The sequence below is a fragment of the Rhincodon typus genome, chromosome 10 (assembly GCF_021869965.1).
Source record: "Rhincodon typus isolate 14 chromosome 10, sRhiTyp1.1, whole genome shotgun sequence".
NCBI lineage: Eukaryota > Metazoa > Chordata > Chondrichthyes > Orectolobiformes > Rhincodontidae > Rhincodon > Rhincodon typus.
The window spans coordinates 6,154,137-6,178,397 of NC_063341.1; the positions used below are offsets into that span (position 1 = coordinate 6,154,137).

The 24,261-nt window shown below is 42.1% G+C and overlaps 1 protein-coding gene across 1 annotated transcript in view; it reads right to left on the reverse strand.

Moving 5' to 3' along the window:
- The window catches only part of LOC125484214 (mucin-5AC-like), a gene marked incomplete at its 5' end in the record, with an annotated part of 21,150 nt that extends 386 nt beyond the window's left edge, over positions 1–20,764 (reverse strand). The window contains 3 exon segments of the mRNA XM_048602019.1: positions 3–806; positions 11,110–11,335; positions 20,573–20,764. Coding sequence (XP_048457976.1) covers positions 3–806; positions 11,110–11,335; positions 20,573–20,764 — 1,222 coding nt within the window.
- Between the last annotated feature and the right edge of the window lie 3,497 nt (positions 20,765–24,261).

The following is a 24,261-nucleotide window of genomic DNA, read 5'->3' on the forward strand; positions in this document are numbered from 1 at the left end:
GACTGTGGTGCTTGTGGTGGTGGGTGCTGTGGTACTTGTGGTGGTGGAGACTGTGGTGCTCACAGTCGTTACTGTTTTTGGAGGTGCAGTGCTCGTATTGGCTGCTATGGTTACGAGGGCAGCAGCAGCAGTTGTGACGGCTGAAGTAGGCGGGGGGCTCGAGGTTGAGGTCGCAGTGCTGACGGGGGCTGCAGTGCTCAAGGGATCAACAATGGAGATGATGGGAATGGCAATAGGAGCCTCGCTGCTTGGAATTGCGGAGATGACTGCACTAGACAAAGGATCAGAGCTGGGGGGTTGAAGGGACACTGTGGTGTTGGCAGAAGCCAGCACAGCTAAGGTATGACTTGCATTTGTCATGATGGAATTTGGAATATTGTTGGAAGGTGTGACTGCTGTGGAAGGCATAGAAAGATCAGAAGCAAGAGTTTTGGTGGTAAATTTGTCAGAAGTAGTGGTGTTGGTTGCAGTTGTAGGACCAGTGGTATTGGATTGGTTGGGTGTTGCAGTGTGTCTACCTGGGTTGGCTGCAGAATAGGTGGTCACGTTAGTACTGCTGGAGGTAGCAGTAATACCAGGACCTGGTATAACAGTGATAGGAATAGGACTAGCAGCAGTCAGAGCCTCTGTAACAGAGAGATTCAGCTGTTGTCTTGATGTTGTTGCTGCCTCTGGATTGATCATTGTGACTGGTTCTACTGCAGGATTTGATGCCTGAGAAGTGTTAATCACTGGCTCCATGTGCTTAATGAGTTGATCTTCCAAAAATAGTAGAGTTGCATCTTCACCACTGGCTGAGCTGACTTCTGGTAACCGACAAAAAAATAATGAGTTAAGTTGAATTCGAGTTCTGATAGAAGACCCTCCCTATGAAAGTGATCTGTCTTCATTCTCTTTCTTTGGTAAACTAATGGTGTGTATTTTCTACTTTTAATTTCAACTCAACATTCAGTAAGAAATTGTTGATTTACAGCATTTTAGAAATCACAAATCCCTTCAAGGTGATTGCAACATGGGTTATGTTGGGTCCAATTAAAAACTGTTTAAAATGGCAGTGACTTTGATTATGGGCATTTTCTATTGAACAAAGTAAGGATTTGAAGATTTCCAGAACATGGAGTCTTTTCAAATCCTCAAATCCAATTTCCCAGAAACAAGTGTTGGTTGCAAGGAATTAAAATGAAGCAAATCCTTGCACCAATTAAAATCAAAAGCTCTCAAAATGCTTCATAGGTAAGCCACACTGTAATGACTTAAACATTCCAAGTACTGTCATCAGATCATAAAAATAGGAGCAGAAATAAGCCATTCAGCCTCTCAAGCATTCAATAAAACATTGATCTGACTGTGGCCTTAATCCCACTTTCCTGAGTTGATAATCAAAATCTGTCCATCTCTAGCTCTTGCTTTCTTTCTCTTCCATTTCCTGGGATAGGATATCTACTAAGATCCATTACAACCCACTGACTCCAACAGCTACCTTGATTACACTAAAATAAAAACGGAGAATATGAAGAAATTCAACAAATTAGCAGCATCTGTGGAGACAGAAACAACATTAATGTTTTGAATCTGATATGACTATTCTTTAGAACCATGTGGAGATGCACTTTACAGCCTTCTGGACTAAATATTATGTTCAATAACTTATGATGACTTAAGCAGACAACAACTCTGTCTTCCATTTTAATATTTTCCCATCACGGTTTTTCTTTCAGTAAATTGAGCACATACCCTGCCTAATCTCCCCTAACCTTTCCCTGACCTGCCCTTCTTTTTAACTTTCTCCTCCCCTTTCTCAATAGCACGAAACCTGTGATTTTTCATGGGTTCCAAAGAAATAACTGGACTCAAACGTTAACACTTTCTCTCTCCACAGGTGATACCAGATCTGCTCAATTTTTCAAACATTTTCTTTTATTTCATATCTCCAGCAACTGCAATTTTTCACTTTTAATTCATGTTAGAGCAATCTGCAATGTGCTTATTCAGAATAAAGATCCCATGTCACAATTTGAAGATATGCAAGAAAATCCCACCTTAATCTAGCCAACATTTATCCCTCAGCCAACATATCTAGAAAACAACAGATGAGCTAGATACTTGCCTCGTTTATTCTTTATACGATCACTTTGTGTACAATTTCTTTACTGCATCAGCCTTGTAACAATAGTGATCACATTTCAAATGTACTTTACTGGCCACAAAGCATGTTATAACAAAAAGAACTCCACGCAAAGGTAGTTATTTCTTTTCTATGTGGATTATCAAACCGTTTTGTTTTATACTTCTGAGCTTTAACACATTGTGTGCCATTTGGTGGAATGTCAGCCATCAACCATATTCCCTTTCACAATACCACTCCTCCAGGTTCGCCTGGGTCCGTTGAAACACGTATCAGGTCTACACCTGGAGACTAGGATTGAAGCTGATTGTGCCTGATTATTATGTACCTGGACAACATTCAGGCTTGGCCTGACTAATGCAAGTATGATCACATCTCACAATTCAAGTTGATTGAGTTTTTTGAAGAAGCAAAGAAGATGATTGATGAGGGCAGAGCAATGGATGTGATCTATATGGACTTCGCGTTTGAGTAAAGCGTTCGACGAGGTTCCTCATGGTGGACTGGTTAGCAAGGTTCAATTACATGGGATACAGGGAGAACTTGCTATTTGGATACAGAACTGGCTGAAAGGTAGAAGACAGAGGATGACGGTGGAGGGTTGCTTTTCAGACTGGAGATCTGTAACCAATGGTGTGCCACAAGTATCAGTGCTGGGTCCATTGTTTTTGTCATTTATATAAATGATTTGGAGGTGAACATAGGTGGTATGGTTAGTAAATTTGCAGATGACACCAAAATTGGAGGCGTAGAGAACAGCGAAGAAGGTTAACTCAGAGTACAACGGGATCTTGATCAGATGGGCCAATGGGCTGAGAGTGGCAGATAGAGTTTAATTTAGATAAATGTGTGATGCTGCATTTTGGAAAGGCAAATCAGGGCAGGACTTTTACACTTAATGGTAAGGTCCTGGGAAGTATTGCTGATCAAAGAGACCTTGGAGCGCAGGTTCATAGTTCCTTGAATGTGGAGTCGCAAGTAGATAGGATAGTGAAGAAGGCGTTTGGTAAGCTTGCCTTTTTTGATCAGTGCAGTGAGTATAGGAGTTGGGACGTCATGTTGCAGCTGTACAGGACATTGGTTCGGCCACGTTTGGAGCATTGTGTGCAATTCTGGTCTCCCTGCTATAGGAAGGATGTTGTGAAACTAGAAAGGGCGCAGAAAAGATTTACGAGGATATTGCCAGGGTTGGAGGGTTTGAGCTGCAGGGAGAGGCTAAATAGGCTGGGGCTATTTTCCCTGGAGCATTGGAGGCTGAGGGGTGACCTTATAGAGGTTTGTAAAATCATGAGGGGTATGGATAGGGTAATTAGACAACATCTTTTCCCCTGGGTGGGGGAGTCCAAAATTAGAGGACATAGGTTTAAGGTGAAAAAAGAAAGATATAAAAGGGATCCAAGGGGCAACTTTTTCACGCAGTGTGTGGTGCACGTATGGAATGAGCTACCAGAAGAAGTGGTGGAGGCTGGTACAATTACAATATTTAAAAAGCATCTAGATGGGTATGTGAATAGGAAGAGTTTAGAGGGACATGGGTCAAATGCTGGCAAATGAGACTAGATTTATATCGGATATCTGGCCAGCATAGACGAGTTGGAACGAAGGGTCTGTTTTCATGCTGTATATCTCCATGACTCTAAGTTACAACGATCTCCAACAAGACATTGTCAGAATCTCTCCCTGATATTCAACAGGAATACCATGTCTAAATTTCCTCCCAACAATATCCTAGGGGTTAGCATTGACCAAAAACCTAACGGCCACACAAATGCTTCACCTACAAAAGTAGGCCAGAAACAGGGATTTCTTTGGCAAATGCTCACTCCCTGAGTCCCAAAACCAAAAGGTTGAACTCAGGAACATCAGAGATAGCAAAACTGCAGATGCTGGAGTCAGAGACAATACTGTGTGAAGCTGGAGGAACACAGCAAGCCAGGCAGCATCAGAGGAGCAGGAAAGTTGAAGTTTTGGGTCGGATTCTTCTTCAGAAATGGGGAGGGGAAGGGAGCTGGGAAATAAATAGAGAGAGGAGGGGTGGGGCTGGGGAAGGTACGTGGGGTGGTGATACATGAATGCAGGTAGGGAGTGGTGGGGATTGGTCAGTGGGATGGGTGGGGCGGATAGGTGGGAGAGAAGATAGACAGGTTGTGTCAGGTCAAGGAGGCGGGACGGAGGTTGGGTAGGGCTGGAGAAAGGTAGGTGGGGTGGTGATAGGTTAGATGCAGATAGGGAGTCGTGCAGATTGGTCAGCAGGAAGGGTAGGGTCAATAGGTGGGGAAGAAGATGGACAGGTTGTGTCAGATCAAGGAGGTAGGGATGAGAGGGAGGTTTGGTTGTTGGATGAGGCGGGGGGCGTGGGGATATTTTAAAATTGGTGAATTCTATTTTTAGGCCATTGGGCTGTAGGCTCCCAAGGCGGAATATGAGGTGTTGCTCCTCCAATTTGCGGGTGGTGTCATCGTGATACTGGAGGAGGTCCAGGATGGACATGTCACCCAGGGAGTGGGAGGGGGAGTTAAAATGGTTGGCGACTGGACTGAAAATGGTTTGTCGCGTACAGAGTGCAGATGCTCTATGAAACAGTCCCTGAGTCTATGCTTGGTCTCACCGATGTAGAGGAGGTCACATCAGGAGCAGCAGATACAGTAGACCAGGTTGGAGAATGTACAGGTGAACCCCTGCCGGATATGAAAGGTTTGTTTTGTGCCTTGAATGAAGGTGAGGGGGGAGGTGTTGGCGTAGGTGTAGCACTTCCTGCGGTTGCAGAGAAAGGTGCCGGGCATGGTGGGGTTAGTGGGGAATGTGGAGCTGACGAGGGAGTCGCAGAGTGGTCCCTACGAAAGGCAGATAGGGGTGGGGAGGGAAATATCTCTTTGCTCATGGATTCGGATTGTAGGCAGCGGAAGTGGTGGACAATGATACGCTGGGCTGGTATGTGAGGACCAGGGGATTCTGTCTTCATGTTTGTTGGGGGGAGGGAGTGTGAGGGCAGATGTGCAGGAAATGCAAGAGATGCAATTGAGGGCATTTTTGATCACCGGAGAGGGGAAGTTACGGTCCTTGAAATAGGAGGACATCTGGGATGTCCGGGAATGGAACGCTCCATCTTGGGAGCAGATGCGGCAGAGGCGGAGGAATTGGGAGTAAAGGATCACATTCTTGCAGGAATGTGGGTGACAGGAGATGCAGTCCACGTAGCTATGGCTTTAAATAAATGTCAGTGTTGAGGCAGTTACCAGAGATGGAGACGGAGAGGTCCAGGAAGGGGAAGAAGGTATTGGAGATGGTCCAGGTAAATTTGAGGTTGGGGTGAAAGGTGTTAGTAAAGTTGATGAAGTAAAATCACGAGGCAGCGCAGATACAGTCATCAATGTAGCAGAGGAAGAGGTAGGGGATGGTGCCAGTGTAACAACGGAAAAGGGACTGTTCCACTTATCCTACGAAGAGTCCTACGAAGAGGCAGGCATAGCATGGACCCATGCAGGTGCCAATGGCCACCTGCTTAGTCTACAGGAAGTGGTTGGAGTTAACGGAGAAGTTGTCCAGGGTAAGGACAAGTTCTGTTAAGCAAATGAGGGTATTGGTGGAGGGGGACTGGTTGGGCCTGCAGGAGAGGAAGAAGCAGAGGGCTTTTAAGCCATCCGCATGGGGAATGCAACTGTACGGGGTTTGTATGTCCATAGTGAAGATCAGGTGTTCGGGGCCAGGGAATTGGAAGTGGAGGGCGTGGGTGGTGTCCCTGACATAGGTTGGGAGTTCCTGGACCGGGGTGGAAAGACAGAGTCAAGGTAAGCAGAGATGTGTTTAGTGGGGCAGGAGCAAGCAGAGACAATGGCTCAGCCGGGGCAGTCAGGTTTGTGGATTTTGGGAAAGAGATAGAAACGGGCGGTGCAGGGTTGGAGGCTGTGGGTGTGAGGTCTCCTGAGGTGATGAGGTTATTGACGGTCTGGGAGATGATGATTTAGTGGTCAGGGGTGGGGTCATGATCGAGGGGGCGCTAGGAGGAGGTGTAATAGAATTGGCGCTGGGCCTCAGCAACGTAAAGGTCCGTGCGCCATACCACTACTATGCCCCCCCATTGCAGGTTAGATGGTGAGGTTAGGGTGGGAGAGGAGGGCTGCACGTTCCGTGGGGGAGAGGTTGGAGTGAGTGAGAGGGGTGGAGAGGTTGAGGCGATCGATGTTGCGATGGCAATTGGAAATGAAGAGGTCGAGGGAGGGTAGGAGGCTTTGTAGTGGTGTCCAGGAGGATGGGGTTTGTTCTTCTTCTTCTTCCCCACCTATCCGCCCTACCCTTCCCACCAACCAATCCCCACTACCCCCTACCTGCGTCCAACCTATCACCACCCCACCTACCTTTCCCCAGCCCCACTCATCCTCCCTCCTTCCTCCTTGATCCGACACAACCTGTCCATCTTCTCTCCACCTATCCACCTCACCTATCTCACTGACCAATCCCCATCACTGCCGACCTGCATTCATCTATCACCATCCCACCTGCCTTCCTCAGCCCCACCCCTCCTCTCCCTATTTATTTCCCAGCTCCCTTCCCCCTCCACATTTCTGAAGAAGGATCCTGACCCAAAACGTCAACTTTCCTGTTCCTCTGATACTGCCTGACCTGCCGCATTCCTCCAGCTCCAAACAGAATTGTCTCAAAGTCAGAAGCATGATGGAATATTCTCCACTTGGCTGAATTAGTGAGGCCCCAACAAATCTGAAAAACTCAATAGCATACAGGACAAAACAGCCCTTTAATGAGCACCTCACCCACCCCTTTACATAGTCAGTCCCTCGACCACCTGTTCAACAAGGTCAACATTTCACCATATAGAGTTGCTGGAGCAAATTCATTGAACATGTCTTATTTTGTACATTTCCCTTTATCTGTTAACCTTACCAATATGCTGTCATGTTTGTTAGAGATCTTGTACCAAGTTGTACTGATTGGTCAGGCTGTCATATCGGTCAGCAAAGAGTGAGAATTGCTGAAGCTCAGTAGTATCAGTGTTGACAAGATGCACTGCAACAATTCACGAAGCTCCCTTTGATCTTTGCTACCTAGAAAGCCAAGGGCAGCAGAAAAATGGGAACACTGCCATCTGAAAATTTCCCTTCAAGACCATCCTGACTTTGAAATACATTGTACTCCTTCACTGCTATGGTAAAAATTTTGAACTCCCTAAATGCAGGCATGCAAATCAAATTAAATACAGTGATTGATGATGGTAGCTCACCATCAGATTCTTGATGACAATTAGGAATAAGCAGTTAATGCTGCCCTTGTCAGCAGAGCTCACTTCCTGTGAATGAATGAATAAAAAGCCCTAAAACATTAAGACGCAGACAGAAAGCACGTTATGTACTTACTCCTTAGCGTTTGCCTACTTCAATGCTAGTTTCCAATTTACTCGTTGCATGTACATTTTAACAGTATCTAATCTCATTATATTACAAATTTATGTTGCAATGCACATATTGATTAAATTTAAAAAATATTGCCTGGTGCCTCACAATTGGTGTAGGGAGAAAACAGGGGTGTTCTGACACATCAATGTAAGGTCAGAGATAGGTCAGCAGCCTTGATTACTAAAAAACATTCTAAACTTATTTTAATGCACTGCATGAACATGTATCCACAGTTGTGTCTGGTTATAAAACAGCAACTTATATTTACATAGTGCCTTTTTAAGCAGTAAAGCAAACAAAAACACACTCCTGAAGCACAGTCGCAAACAAAATTTGACACTGAACCACATAGCGTGATATTTAGACAGATGACCAAAGGCTTAGAAAAAGAGATTGGTTTTAACAACCATCTTCAGGAAAGTGAAAGTGGCACAGAAGTTAAAAGGGGAAAATTCTAGGGCTAAGGGCCAAGGTATTGATGGCATAGCCCACAGTGGTGCTGTGATTAAAGTTAGGGATCTGTCAAAGTGCAGAGACCTCAGGTAGTTGTAGGGTTGAGGAAGATTACAGAGATAAACAAAGATGAAAATTTAAAAACCAAGGTGTTGTGAGTCAGGAGTCATTTTAGGTCTGTAAACACTAAGGTCGCGGACGAATGAAACTTGGTGCAAGTTAGTATCTCAGCAGTAGAGTTGTGGATGTGTTCAAGCTTCCGGACAAGAGGATCAGAATGGGTGAGGCCAGAGGTAACAGAGGGTTTCAGCAGTGGTTGAGCTGAAGCAGGGATGGATGGGGCCAAAACCTTCAGTCAGAGTCAAATAGGTCTCCAAAGCTGAGAGCAGTCTGGATCAATCTCAGAAAGTTGCCAGGCAGAACAATGGAGTCATTGTCAAGGAACCTTTCAGGGAATTTAGGAACACTTGAGACTATGTTAAATCTAATTGCTCGTACTGCACAAACTTCTCAATCCTAATTCAACATTCGAATGCTATGATCTCGCATAAAATGGTACCGTTCTTAAAATAAAAATCCTCCTGCAATTGCTGCATAGTCATGTTTCATCTTTAGGCAGCTGCACATTCCCGTGAAATTGAAATTCACTGTCCAAAGGCATGACAGAGCATCAGCAATATGTGAATTGTAAAGCCCACTAGCGCCTTATGGAACACATGATGGACTGTAAATGCACCTTTGCTGATGTTGCCCACATCTGAAATCAAGTAAAAACTAAATAAGGTCTCATGATTACAAAGTTAAAAGTAAAGCTATTACAGGTTGAAACAGAACATCTCTCCAGTAGAATTATAGACTTAGTTCAAAAATGTTTGCTTTGTTTCTTTAAACATGAGGGGAGCAGTGTCCAAGGTTAATTGAAGACGTGGAATAGTTAATTAAAAGCAGTGATCTTCTTTCGGCTCAAAATTCACAACTATCATTGCAGGGTAGATGCCTTTGCAGATGGGTGGCTTGGGGCACAGTTTGTTCAGAAGCACGAATTCACTACTCTACCTGGGATGTTGTTATGGCCTATTGCCTCCAACCATTTCTTGGGTTTTTTTTTGGACTGATTTGGCTTAAGATTGGCATCTGGCGACTTGAGGAGGATGCTGAGATTTTCTTGGCAACTTAGTTAAAGATGGTTGAAAATGTTTCAGACTTAGCACTGGTCGCCACATTACCAAAAGGATGTGGATGCTTTGGAGAGAGTGCAGAGGAGGTTCACCACAATGTTGCCTGGTATGGAGGACGCAAGCTATGAAGAGAGGTTGAGTAGATTCGGATTATTTACATTAGAAAGACGGAGGTTGAGGGGGGACCTGGTTGAAGTCTACAAAAACATGAGAGGTATAGACAGGGTGGATAGCAAGAAGCTTTATCCCAGAGTGGGGGACTCCATTGCTAGGGGTCACGTTTTCAAGGTGAAAGGGGACAAGTTTAAGGGCGATATGTGTGGAAAGTTCTTTACGCAGAGGGTGGTGGGTGCCTGGAACGCGTTGCCAGCAGAGGTGGTAGGGGCGGGCACGATAGCATCATTTAAGATGTATCTAGACAGATACATGAATGGGCAGACAGCAGAGGGATACAGATCCTTGGAAAATAGGTGACAGGTTTAGATAGAGGATCTGGATCGGCACAGGCTTGGAGGGCCGAAGGGCCTGTTCCTGTGCTGTAATTTTCTTTGTTCTTTGATATGCAGGTGTCCTTTCTCCTCCTCCTGTTTGTTAAATTATCCACTACACTTCATGTGGATGTGGGAGGACTGCAATGCTTTGATCTGACCTGGTGGTTTTAGGTTTGCTATGCTCTACTGCGTCCTCCTTCCACTGTTTAGCATGGCAAAGTTGCACCTGATTTCTAGGTGTACTTTGTGCTGCTCCTGACAGGCTTTCTTGCATTTATCATTGAATTGTAGAGTTAGGAATATGCTGAAGTTACGAACTGTGATTGAATACAATTCAGTTGATGTTGATGGTCAGTTTTAGGCATCTAAATCTGTGCTAAAAAAGTCCTATGTAGCATTGTTGTTGTGCTGAACAATACAATGAAGGTTATAGAGCAAAAACAAAGAACAGTACAGCACAGGAACAGGCCCTTCAGCCCACCTGTGCAGACACATAATGCCTTTCTAAACTAAAAACCAACATGCCAAGAAGATCTTAGCCTCCTCCTCAAGTCCCCAGATGCCAGTCTTTAGAAAATTTAATACAGTTTTAGTTTTATGCTTATCAAGGTGATGAAGTTTAATATTTCCCTTTTTTAAACACATCAAGTAAAATTTGCTGCAGTTTGTCTAACATTGTACCAGTGCAATGTTTCAACTTCTAACTATGGCAGCACTATTTCCTCTAGTTGTCCATATTTTGGTTTACTGAGTTTGGTGAACCTGCAACGGGAGATGTCGCACTCTCTGCCCTTGGAGCAAAGACAGTAGGAAGGAAGCAGCAGATCTGTTAATCTAGAGAAGGTGCACAGTCACAGAATAACAAGACAGAGCCTAATATACAGTGACTCACAATGGCTTGAGATCAGAGCGTTACATGACACAGTAGTGTACAGCTGGGAATGAGTTGCCCTGTGAGTGCTCAAGTTACTTCATATACTATGAAGTCTCATGGCATCAGGTCAGACATAGGGAAAGGAACCTCCTGCTGATTACCAACTACGCTGAATTAATGCTCCTCCATATTGAACACAAGCAAGATGACTTTTAAGGGAAGATTAATAGATTTCTGATTACCAATAATGTAAAGGATTGTGGGGATCGTGTGCGTAAAAGGCATTGAAATGTTCGATTAGCCTGATTGCACTAAATGGCAGAGCAGGATCGTTGGGTTAACCGGCCTACTTCTGTTCCTCTGTTCCTAAATGAGACAGCAACATGTGCACCAATGGAAGGTGCAAGTGTCCATGATGAATGGAGTCTACATCCATCACTCCATTATTAAGTAATAAAGAAAATACCAGAATTGATATCACACCTTCAACAATATCTAGATCTCCCAAAGTGTTTCATGGCCAATTATGTTTAACTTAAAAACCCTCAGCCAATTCTCAAACATGTTATTGTGCACTTACGCTCATCCTCTGCCATTTCTTCATCTCCTGCTTCCTCTGAAGGCTTTGCTTTATAGTATGTTGCTCGTAAAATGGTCGGTCCTTGGGAATGCTTGCGCTTCTGTTTCCTCTTAAACTGCTTCTGCTCTGTACTTGATAATTCAGATGATTTGGTGTCTTTATTATCATGTCTTTTCTGGCTAAGCTCTTTGTCAAACATTTCAGCTAATATTCGGATATGCCTCTCCTTTAAATAAACCAAAATTGGAGGCCATTAGTTTGAAGACCAGTCAAAAGCGCTCACCATCATCGACAAATCACACTGCAGCTTCAAAGATTACAATACTGATTCTAAATTCGTTAGCTCAGCAAGACACAGAAAATATATTTAATCCATGGTTTTGCTATTTTATCATGAGTAACAGATTATTGTCTTGTGCAAAGAGAAGCATATCTGCCATGAGCCAATGTCTCCAGATGCAATTCCCACACTGGGGGTGTATGTCATAACAGATTGAGAACCAATCTGTAAATGCATTCGGTTACGTATGTGCAAAATTGCATGTTGCCACAACAATTTGGACTCACTGAGTAAACCACAGCACACCACGCCAACCACTGCTGGTGAAAACTGTCCAAGATCAGACACAGTCTGGCATTTCTTTGCCCCCAGTTTTTCCCCACTGATTTGATTCTTCCAGGGATCTGGTTCTATAAGCTCTGTTAGTCCCCTGACACCTCATTCAAATAGCTGATTCATGGGTCATTTAAAAAGAGATAGCGTCACAAACAAAAGCAAAAGGAATGTCTGGATAGCCACCAGGAATAAACTCTGACAGATTTTTCCCATCGGTCACTGACTATTCTCAAGGATATTATGATCAGTTTGAGTTGTCCCAATCAAGACAACCTAACCAAGTGAACAGATCAAATCTCTGCTTGGCTTGGTACTGTTACACTATGCAGTTCACTGATCCATTAAGTAATCTTGTGCTGATCCATCAAGGCTAAGTTCTTCCATTTACTTAATAGGGAAATGGTGCAGAGTCAGGCTAAAGCAGAAGGCTCTTTTTCAAGAGGAGACACTGACCAGTAACTCTGCTTTTAGGTTCCTTCAGCCATAGTAAAATATATTTTAATATCATTTACTATCTATATTTAATGACTCGGAGGAGGGGGCAGACTGTAAATGTATCCAAATTTGCTGACCATACAAAAATAAGTGGGAAGGCATGTTGTGATGAGGACACTAGGAATCTGCAAGGAGATAAATTGAGCGAGTGGACAAAAAACCGGGCAGATGGAGTTTAATATCGGAGCATGTAAGGTCATGCATTTTGGGAGGAAGTATTAAAAGGCAGACTATTATTTAAATGGAGAGACTGGTGAAGCACAGAGGGATCTGGTTGTACTTGTGCATGAAACACAAAACATTAGCATGCAGGTGCAGCAAGTAATTAGGAATGCAAATGGAATTTTGGCCTTAATTGCTCAGGGCTTGGAGTTTGAAAATAAAGGTAAAGTCATCATAGTCCTAGCAGACCACAGGACTGCTCCATCATTACAGAAAGACTGGTGGTGGTTTAACCTAAGGATCACCATGCCTCAGGCAAGGGGAGAAAGTGAAAAGGAAAGTACTTCAAAGTAACCTTATCTGGTACAGAAATTGTAGCCACACAGTTGGCATTACTCTGTATTGTGAACCAGCATGCCTGCCAACCGAGCACACCAATCCCTCAGCTCAGGGAAGTCTTGCAACAGGGGAGACAATGGCCTAGTGGTCATATCACTGGACTGTTAATCCAGAGACCCACGTAATGTTCTGGGGACCTGAGTTTGAAACCCACTACACCAGATGGTGGAACTTGAAATCAATGAAAAAAAATCTGGAATTAAGAGTACAATGACCATGAATCCATTGCTGATTGTTGGAAAAAGCTATCTACTTTACTAATGCCCTTTAGGGAAGGAAACTGCCATCCTTACCTGATCTGGCCTATATGTGACTCCAGACCCACAGCAATGTGGTTGACTCTTAGCCCCACTCTGAGCAACTAGGGATGGGCAACAAATGCTAATCTAGCTAGTGACAACCACATCCTGTGAATGAATGAATAAAAACAACTGTATAAAGTGTTGCTGAGGTCGCACCTAGAACTATAGTTCTAATCCTCTTATTTAAGAAAGGAATTACACGCATTGGAGGCATTTCAAAAGAGATTCACTAGGCTGATCCTGGTACAAAGGGATCGTCTTATCAATAATGACCAAACAGTCTTTATTATTCATTTGCATTTAGACGAATGCAGGGTGCTCTTATTGAAACGTACAAGATTCTGAAGGGATTTGACAGCGGAGATGATGTTTCCACTTGTGGGGTGTCTCAAACTCGGGGCCACAGTTACAGAATAAGGGGACACTCATTTAAAACTGAGATACAAAGGGATTTCTTCTCCCACAGGGCAGTAAGTGTTTGGAATTCTCTACCTCAGAGAGTTGTGGAGGCTAGATCACTGAAAATATTTAATCCATGGTTCTGCTATTTTATCATGAGTAACAGATTATTGTCTTGTGCAAAGAGAAGCATATCTGCCTCTGAGCCAATCTCTCCAGATGCAATTTCCACTCTGGGGGTGTATGTCATAACAGAGGTGGTGTACAGGTTTTTGAAATATCAAGGGGTTGAGGGCTTTGAGGAGTTGGCATGAAAGTGGAGTTGAGGCTTGGGCTAGATTAGTTATGATCTTATAGTATGGCATGGCAGCCTTGTGGGCTGAATGACTTACTCTTGGGTCCTATTTCTTATGGTCTTATCCCAGTATGTTTATATAAATATCTAAATGTTGTTGAAGTGGATTCTGTACAGCATATTTTGAGTTGTAAGTAGATATAGTTGCATGGGAATGGAAATTAAGGAACAGATTAACTCTGGTTGGAATAATTGGAAGAAGTGTAATAAGTAAGGAAATAATGGGTGGTGTGAGGAACATTTTCTAATCCTCACTAGACACAGACAATCCTCTAGAGGATTGGAGGTCTGTGCAGGTAGTGAGTGAGGAATATGCCAAATAATTATAGGTTTGTCATTCTGACTTGGTGGTGGGAAAATCATTTAGAACCAATTTTGAGAGACAGGATAAATTGTCACTTCGCAGGGCACAGACTCATCAGGGATAGTCAGCATAATTTTGAAAAGAGTAGATTGTGTTTTATTAGCTTAATTAACTTTTTTGAGAAAGTAACAAGGCGGATTAATAGTGTAATCAAATGGATGTTTGAGGCATTTGACAGGTCTCGTATGAGAAACTGGTCAGAAAAATTAAAGAGCCCATGGAATACAAGGGAATGTGGTGAAAGGGATCCAGAATTGACAGGAATTGAAGGCTAAGGATGGATATGTTTTTGCAAATGGAAAATGGTTCCAGTGATGTTCCATAGAGCAATATGGTGAATCCCTTGCTGTGTGCTGTACAGATTAATGACTTAGACTGAAATGTTGGGCACACAATTGGGAAAATTGCAGATGACACAAAAGTTGATAGTGAAAGTTAATGTAGTTGATAGCGAAGAGAATTGCTGTTAACTCCAGAATGATATCAGTCTTTTCTGAACGTACGAAATCGGAGTAGAAGTAGACTTTTCAGCCCTTTAAGCCTGCTCCACCTATGCATTAGACAGTGGCTGATCTGTTCGTGCTTTGAATTCCACATTCATATCTATCCCCAATAACCCTTGATTTCTCTTGCCTAACAAGAATGTTTGGTTGAGTGGACAGAAAAGTGGCGCATGGAATTCAATCCAGAGAAGTGTGAGGCAATGGATTTCGGGACAGAAAACTAAACAAGGGAAGACACAACAAACAGGAGAATATTAAGAGGTGCAGAGCAAGTGACAGATCTTGGAGTACATGTCTACAGATCCTTGAAGATGGCAGGGCAGGTAGATAAGGTAGGCAGGAAACAGATGGAATGCTTTCCTTCATTGAATAAGGTATAGAATACAACAGCAGGGATGCAATCCTGGAATCGTATAGAACACCAGTTAAGTCACAGCTGGAATTTAGTGTACAGTTCTGGTCACCACTTTACAGGAAAAACATAGTTTCTCCAATCTGTTGGAGTCCTTTGAAGAGGTAACATGTGCTCTAGCTAAAGAGGAGCGAGGGAGTGTACTGTCCTTACATTTAAGAATGCATTTGACAAGGTGGCACATCAAAGATATTTGCGGAAAATGAAAGCTCATAGTCTAGGGGTGTAACAGTTTGACGTGGACAGACGTTTAGCTGGGTAACAAGAAGTAGAGAATAGGCATAAATAGGTCTTTTTCAGGTTTGCAAGATGTAACAAGTGGTATGCCACAAGGATCAGCTGGGACCTCAATTCTTTACAATTTATATACATTATTTAAATGAAGAAACAGAAGGTATGGTTGTCACATATGTTGTCGGCTCAAAGATACATTGGAAATTGAGAACAGGATATAAAGGGAGCTACAAAAAGATATAGATAGGTTGAGTGACAGGGCAAGGATATAGCAGATGGAGTATGATGTGGGAAAATGTGGAATTATCCATTTTGGTAAGAAGAATTGATTTAAAAAGTATGAAGTGATTTTATTTTCTCTCCAAGGGTTTTGTATCTTGGCAATCTCAAAGACTGATCGGTGAGGATTGTTTTCCTTAGAACAGAGGAAGCTGGAGGCTGACTTAACTAAGGTGTACAGAATTATGAAGAGCCTTGATGGAGTAATAGGAAAGGTCTGATACCTCCAGCAGAGAAGTCAATTTACCAAGGGGAACAGATTTAAAGTGATTGGGCATAGAATTAGAGGGGACATGAGGAAAAGCTTTTTCATTTAGGGGCAGGTGGGTTTAAGGAATTTGTTGCCCAGTTTGGTTGAGGCAAAAAGTCTCTAATCAAGTCTCTAATCATTTAAAATCTCCCTGAACCTGCACCCAAAGTGGTGTAAACTGCAAGGCTACAGGCAAGTGCTGGAACATGGGATTAAAATGGGCAGCTCTATTTCTTTATAAGTGATGCAGGCAAGATGGGCTGAATGGTCTTTTTCTGTGCCTTTTCTATGGATCTGTTTAGTTGGATGTTGTGCAAAGGAAAAATATGACTGAAGCTGAAAGGAAGAATGTACAAGACAGTGGTGAAACTGGCCTTAATACATTGTGCAGCAAACTTAGCGCCATTCAACAAGAGAGGAACAACAACTGGCTCTTAATGTGGTGCAGGTTTTGAGATGGATATGTAGACTGACAAGAATGAACAAAATTGGGAACCAGTACATCAGGGCGTCAGTGAAGATTTCAGCAACACTGATGGAACTGGTGAAATTGTAAGGACATAAAATAAGGAGAGAAATGTTGCCAGGAAGAAGGAGGAGAAAAAGTCCTCCAAGACCAGATGGAAGGATGTGGTGGTGAGAGATTTAAACACAGAGGGTTTGGGAGATGACTCAGTGAGGCTTAGGAGAAACTGGGGAAACATAATTAACCAGCACTGTGGGGACTCCAAGTAAAATGACAGACACTGAAAGCAAAAGTAGGTTCAGTAACCCAGTGATCGTGGTACTGGACTAGCAGCCTGATGGTTTTATGTTCAAATCCTACCTTGGCAAGAGAAGAAACTAAATTCCATAAACCTGGCTATTTGCTATAGCAGCCTAAAATTATCACAGTGTTTTGTTATATAGCTCACTTACATCTTTCTAGGAGGGGAAGCTGCCAATTCTACCTGACATGAGAAACACAGAAATTTAATCTCACACCATATGGTTGAGTATTCACACTCACAGAGTAGCTATGGCTAGGCAATAAACTGTTTCCTTTAAAGTTTATACTGTTACCTGGAGACTGGGGAGCCAAATACTCCCCAGGCCTCACTTAATGGCCATAACAGAGAGAGACTGAATGGAAGAAAAGGTTGACATTTGTGCTCTGAAATACAGCAAAGTGAAAGGATATATTCCCAAGCTGTTCAGAGTTTTCTTTAAAGATCTTTCTCGCAGCTGGAAATTAGGCTGTTAGCCTCTTAAACCTCCTTCTGTTGGGATATTATGACAAATAGCTACCTAACCTAGCCCCCTAACACTCAATATGGACCATTTTACACTTTGTGTGAGTTTGAGCTGCAATATTTCTTGCCCCTTCCAATATCTTAAGAAAATTTAGAGTGTCCTTCACTCCTTCGCCTTGCTGTTTATCAAATTATCCTTTCTCACCACCATATTTCTTCCCATTGTTGGTTTCATCTTCCATTTTAACAGAACAGAGGGCTGAATTTTCACCTCAGGGCAGGAAATGGGAGTTGGGGCTGTTAATGGATCCCGAACGTGGTCTCTCAAAGAAAAATCCACCATTCAGGTTTTCCTGGGGATCTCCTCAATTGTCACTGGAGACTGTTTCCTTGTCCATTTAAGGGTAGTGGGTGGGCTTTCAAAACTGGAGAACCAACAGGTTGAGAGGAGTAGCATTCATGTCCACTTCTGACATTGGCGAGGTCCGAAGACTCTGTCTTTAATGATCAACCTGTCAAATTAAGAATTAAAGACTCTTTGACCTCTGGGATCCAACTGGAAATACTTCAAGGTGATCTATTGGCTGGCTGTTGAGGGTCCTTCCCAAGCTGAAACAAATTTGAGCCATCTCTGTTCTGTTCTGAGTGAGCATTGAGCCCACAACACGAAGCTCTGCCTGCTCAGGTTAACTTAGAAAATAAAACAACTGGAAGTTGCTGAAGCAGTTAGAGGTGCTTTTCCAAAGCCTGAAGCTCATTTTTAGGGTGGCATCAAAGAAGCTTTATTTTTGTGTGGACTACATCTGAATTAAGCTCCTGTGACAGTGGAACTTTGAGTTATATTTGAAGGATATTGGCACTCTTTTTTACCTTCCTGTGCTTACTACAACTCTCTGATCCAGCACCAAAATCACAGATTCAACAAACATTGATAGGAGTTATTTATAGGCCACCAAATGAGAGCAGTAATGTAGGGCACATTATGAGTCAAAATATTAGAGATGCCATGGAAGAAGAATCAGGGGTATTTCAAACTCAGTGAAGGCTTGGTAACCTCAGCAGCAGTAATGCTATAAAGGATATATTCTAGGGCTGCATACAAGATGGTTTTCTCATATGGCATGTTAAGAATTTAACTACAGAACAGGCTAGTTTAGATCTAAAATTGTGCAATTAAGATGGGCTAATTAGTAATGTCGTTGTCAAGAAGCCTCTTGGGAAAGTGACTATAATATGAAAATATATTGCATCAAATTTGAAAGTGATGTTGTTCAATCTGAAAAGACGATCTTGCCTCTAAATACAGGAAACTCCAAAGTTGGTTGCTTGAGGAACTCTGGCTGGAGTTGATGAGCTGGAGTCTGAGCTTCAAACACTGTGACACATCAGGGAGAGGGAGAGTTGCCCGAATGCTGTGTTTCTGGAGGCAGTCACAACCTTCAGATTAACTACCACAAATTCAGTCAGTGGTTAGGGACAGGTGGGTGTGACTAAGAGGGAGGCAGGTAGAGGGGTCCAGGAGCCGCAGCCCTTGAGCTTGTCTAAAGGGATGAGAGTGGGGGCTGTAGGGAGGATGAGCAAACTGACCAGTGCATCGTAGTATGGGGAACTACTCAAGACGGGGGAGAAAAGAGAAATGTAGTTGTAATTGGGGATAGTATAGTCAGGCAAATAGACACTGTTCTCTGTCACCAGGATCAAGAATCCCAAAGGCTGTGTTGCCTGCCTGATGCCCAGATTCAGGGTATCTCATCTGGGCTGCAGAGGAACTTGGAGTGGGACGGGAAAGATCCAGTTGTCATGCTCCATGTAGGTACTAACGATGTAGATAAGGACAGGAAACAGGTTCTGCTGAGGGAATTTGAACAGCTAGGGGCTAAGTTAAAAAGCAGAACTGAGAAGATAATAATCTCTGGATTACTGCCTGAGCCACAAGTTAACTGGCACAGGATCAACAAGATTAAAAAAGTAAATGCGTGGCTCAAAGATTGGTGTGGGAGAAACAGGTTTAAATTCATGGGACATTGGCATTAGTACTGGGGAAGGTGGGAGATGTTCTGATGGGACATACTCCACCTGAATTATGCTGGGACCAGAGTGCAGGTGAATCACATTTAATAGGGCTGTAGATAGGACTTTAAGCTAAATAGTGGGGCGTTGAAAAATTATTGCATGAAAAATTATTGAAAGGTTAAAGCAGAGAAGGGATCAGGAGAGGTTATTAAAGTTTCCAGAGCAAGCAATAGGTCAGAGAGTAATGAAAAGATCAGGAATCTAACTTCAGGCACAGAAGAAGGGGACTGCAATGAGAAGGAGTGCAGCCAATGCAGAACTGAGGGTTCTGTACTTAAATGCATGCAGAATACAAAACAAGGTAAAAGAGATGGTAGCGCTGATTGAAATTGGTAAGTATGATTTGGGAAAAACATAGATATGGTTACCAGGGGACCAGGGCTGGGAATAAATATCCAAGGATAGTCCTATTGAAAGGAAAGGCAAATGGTCAGGGAGTAGGGTTGCCTTGTTAGTAAGAAATGAAATTAAATTGATAACAATGTTGACGGGCCTGAATAGAGAGGATGTGGAGAAAAGGAGAGACTAGGACCTGAAACATAGCCTCAGAGTGAAGGCACAACCCTTTAGAACTGTGATGGGGAGGAATTTATTCAACCAGAGGGTGGTGAATCTGTGGAACTCATTGCCACAGAAGGCTATGGAGGCTAAGTATGTGTATTTAAAACAGAGATGTATAGGTTCTTGATTAGTGAGGGGGTCAAAGATTACAAGGAGAAGAAAGGCAAATGGGGTTGAGAAACATGTCAGCCATGAACAAATTGTGGAGCAGACGTGATGGGCAGAATGGCCTATTTTTTGCTCCTAAATGTTATACTTTTGTGGTCAAAGGTATGAGGGAAAAATAGGTTGTGGTAGATTAGAAAAGTACATTAAAGGTATGAGAATAGTGGATCAGGCTGAAGGGACCTAACAGTTTAATCCTAGCCCTATTTTCTGTATTCCCACAAAAACACTTTGGTCTCCAGGATGGTGGAGAAGCAGAATATGAGTACTGCCATCTAAGCTAAGTAAACCCAAACATAAACCTGCTTTGGGCATTTGGTGGCATTGGAAGCAAATACGCTAGTATTAACTATCCCTGACCCTGGTGAGCACAAAAACTCATGATGATGTTTTTATTTAAAGTTTGGAGTTTTTTTACCCATGCCTGCGTAACTCACATGCCAAACCTATAATGCTGGAATGGAAGGTGAGGAGCGTGTTTGTAGACAAGACTGTCTTTTAAACCTAGAACAGGTCAAATGATTTAGTCATTGCTGTTTCCCAGCTTGGTTTTCTGCTTGGATCCCCTTCTCCTTCAGCTGCTTTTCAAACTGACAAAAGATATATAAATGTGACTCAGCTGTCAAAATGCTATTATTTACCCTCTTGGCTTGATCTCTTACCTCAGATTGTGTGTAGGTGGCTGCAGCATCTCTCTGCAGGAAGTTTGTGCTGATGTCAATCGTTTCTTCCTTTGTGCTTTTGTAAGGAGTGGTCCAATTTTCCTTCTTCTCCATCTTATTCTGAACCTCATGGTAAACGCCAGTGATTGGCACATCCTCCATGGAGGTTTTAAATGCATATGCCTGAGGAGAAGGGGAGAGCAGTTAGACACTCTGCTCTGTCAGCCAGTCTGTCTTCCCTCATTTTTTCGGTTGGTCCTTTCTTCTGGTTTCCCAAGTTTATTTCTGTAACACAACAACATCTACTTCTGGCTTTAAAGCACCCTTATCATAGAAAAATAACCAAAGGTACATTAACAAGAATGATTTAAAGGCAGGTGTGGACCAGTCGAAATTTTACACATATCTAGCAGCTTTTTCATTTTTTTCCCAGTACTTAACCCCAAAAGATCAGATTTTGTTTATTACTGTTTTACAGCTTGCCAGGATAAGCTCCTGATCTAAGTTTTTGTCTTGTACTTCAATCACTAAATTAGTATACCTCATATGCTGCACATTGACTCACAGACCACAAATACGGTTAATTACACAGTATCCATGACATTTACAAAATTACAAAGATGATGGGAAGCTGACTTGTTACATATTAAGCCTTAAAAGTAGTTTTGGGAACCAACCTCCTCTAAAACCCATAATGCTATTAAAGAATTTACTGTTTCAGCAACAACTTCACCAGCAATTTGTTCACCGAACTTAACACAGAGAAGGCACATGTGTAGAGGTTTCTGGCTTGATAGCCTGAACAAGTTTTGTACGCATGGCTACCTGCTTAGAATGCTTGTGATTTTGCATTCTTTGTGCAGGTAATTATGGTATTAAGTTATTTGGAGAATCTGCCAGTGTCCATGAGCTTTTAATGTTCAAGGTGTCATCTTAAAGCTCTTGTCACACCATAAATACAACCAGCATCATCTTTACATCTGTTCTGCTGTTGTGTGTTATGAGAACCATCTGTTTAAGCAACCGGTTATTGTTGATAGATTTTGGATGCAATTGATTCGTCCTATATGCTTTCTGTGGAAAAAAAAATCACATGGGAGTAGACAAGTATCTTACATATTGATATGGAGAAACAAGGTATGATTTGAAGAGTAGGAGAGTTCTTCTTATTCGCAGCTAATATTTAACCCTCAATCAACATCACTTGAGCAAATCATCTGTCTTCTACCTCATTGCTGTTCGTAGTTTGTGTGCATAAATCGATTGCTGTTTCCTTCATCACAATTCAAATTAGTTAGTTGGCCACAAAGAACTTTTACAACTTTCTGAGATCATTGGAAGTGTGACATAAATGCAAATTTGTCAGTTCTTTCTTCCCTGATTTAGGATTCTTTAATCAATGAAGCAATAATACAAAAAGCCTTTTCCAAATCCCCCAGCCAACAGAATTCAAATGGGACAAAGCTTAGTAACTGAAGAAACAAAATTACATAAGTTGGAACCAGTGCCACATTTGGACTGTGCATACAATTTGGAGACTCCATTAATTAATTCATAACCACAAATGGGTTTGTACAAAGCCAGGCAGCAAGATATACAAAATTTGCAAATGTGCATATCTTAATTTCAAGGTTATTACCAAGTCTGAATCCTTCCACCTTTCTACCTTACTATACTCTTTTCAAAAATTTGTTAAACCTACTTTTTCTGCCCATATGTAACTTGATGTCAAATTTAATGTTTTATAATGCTTTTGTGAAGTTTGTTTTCACATAAAGGATGCAATTTTGAAGATTCATAAGCATTACACTTGAAAGTTAACAAGAGCGGTTGTTGGTCAGACCCAAACTACAAACTGATTGATGAGTACACAGCGCAACAGGAACCAGTAATTGATAGTAAATGGGATCATCTAACAATCTCATTAAGGGAGGACAAAAATTCAACTATTGTGGTAAATGGAAACTTTATTCAGGTGCAGGTGGGGAGAAGAGCCTTTACTGATGCCACTTAATAAAAGTCAACTCAATAAAGCACTATTCTTTGAATGAGAGTTGAACCACAATGTGTTTTTTTTTCCATACAGTAACTTCCAAGCTTCAAAACAAGTACCTTTCTTAGAATGCTACTTGAGCGTTGAATAAACGCATCATATATTTCACAGAATCATAAAAATGTCAACACCGATGAAACCAATTAGCCCTTCATTGCTATGCTAGTTCCACATCAGTTTTCTAATTCCATTTCCCTGTTGTTTCACCATGTTCTAGAATACTGTTCCTCTTCAAGGGTTTCTCTAGTTTTCTCAGTCACTTTCTGTTATCTTTTGCAAGACAACATTTGACTTAATCTTCCCTTTTAGGGTTATAGCGTTAGTTTATATAAAATATACCAATCATCCATACATGTCTTTCTGCTGCAGTCAAACCTCCCTCCTCATCTAGCTCTATCAACAGAATCCTTTAACACTTTCTTCCTATATAATTATCAAGCTTTCTCTTAAATGCTTCTATACAACTTACCCCAGCAATTCCCTGTGTAACCACAGCATATTTCTACCACTCTAGGTAAATTTCCTGTTTAATTTCTGAATGACTACTTTATGTTGATGGTCTCTGGTTTTGTTCCTTTTAACTGTGTTCAAAATGGCAGTGCCCACTTAACCTGGGCCTAGTAAGTTACAATCCTTTCTTGACAACATATGTACCAGTGCCATCTGCACAATTATACTATTTGTGCTTAAGGGTCATTACCCAGATCTGTATAAATGGGCAGTTCCTGAATGGGAGTAAAACCTGTTCAGAAACCACTAATTGTTGTTTCAAACAGAGTTGCCAGAAACGTTCATCTGGATATGGTTCAAGCAATAGTGATCCCATCTGTCAGCAAGTTCACTTATTCTCCAACTGCAAGCATACCTAGTGTGATAGATACTTTTTGGAATTAAGCTCACTTGCCTCTTTAATCATGCTTTACCAATTTGGAATCTCTTGCAGGTCAAGCAGGAGGAGCTTTTAGCAGCTGCCATTTCAGCCAAGATGGAAGTAGCTAGTACTTGTTGGCAGCTCCATGTGATACCCTATCTGATAGGGATAAGAAATATACTCTTCCCCATGTGCACTGACATGGTTCAGCTGTTATGCCACAATGACAAGGGGATGAAGTTCTGAATGACTATGTTCTCACATGATATTTCCTTACAGAGATAGGTTTTAAGGCACGGTAGTTTGTAACATTTCAATTTATTAGTCTGAGCAGATTTTTCAGTGGACTTATTGTTATTTCTGAGAATTGATTAATGATTAGTTTAATTCCACAATTCTTTATAACTCCAATGAGTATTTCCTTTAGCCTGAAAAAGATGCTTGGTCACAGTCAGAGTGCTGCATAGCCCATAGTTACATGAATGTTTAAACAACATAAGTGATTTACCCTTTACCCCGGGCATGCTAATTCCCTGATTACTTCAAGCAAATGGCCACATTTTGTGTTATTGGAAGTGTGGGCTTGTTTGTGGAAACAGCTGTTTGCACGAGGCACAAGAAATGCTTGCAGAGAGATTGAACTGTTAGACAGATGTCTACCTGCAAATATCTCAAGCATAAATCAAACAATGGATGTGAAGCTCAATAAATTGCTTACAAATTTGACAATCTTTTCCACGTTTCTTTGGTTAGTAACAAAATGTC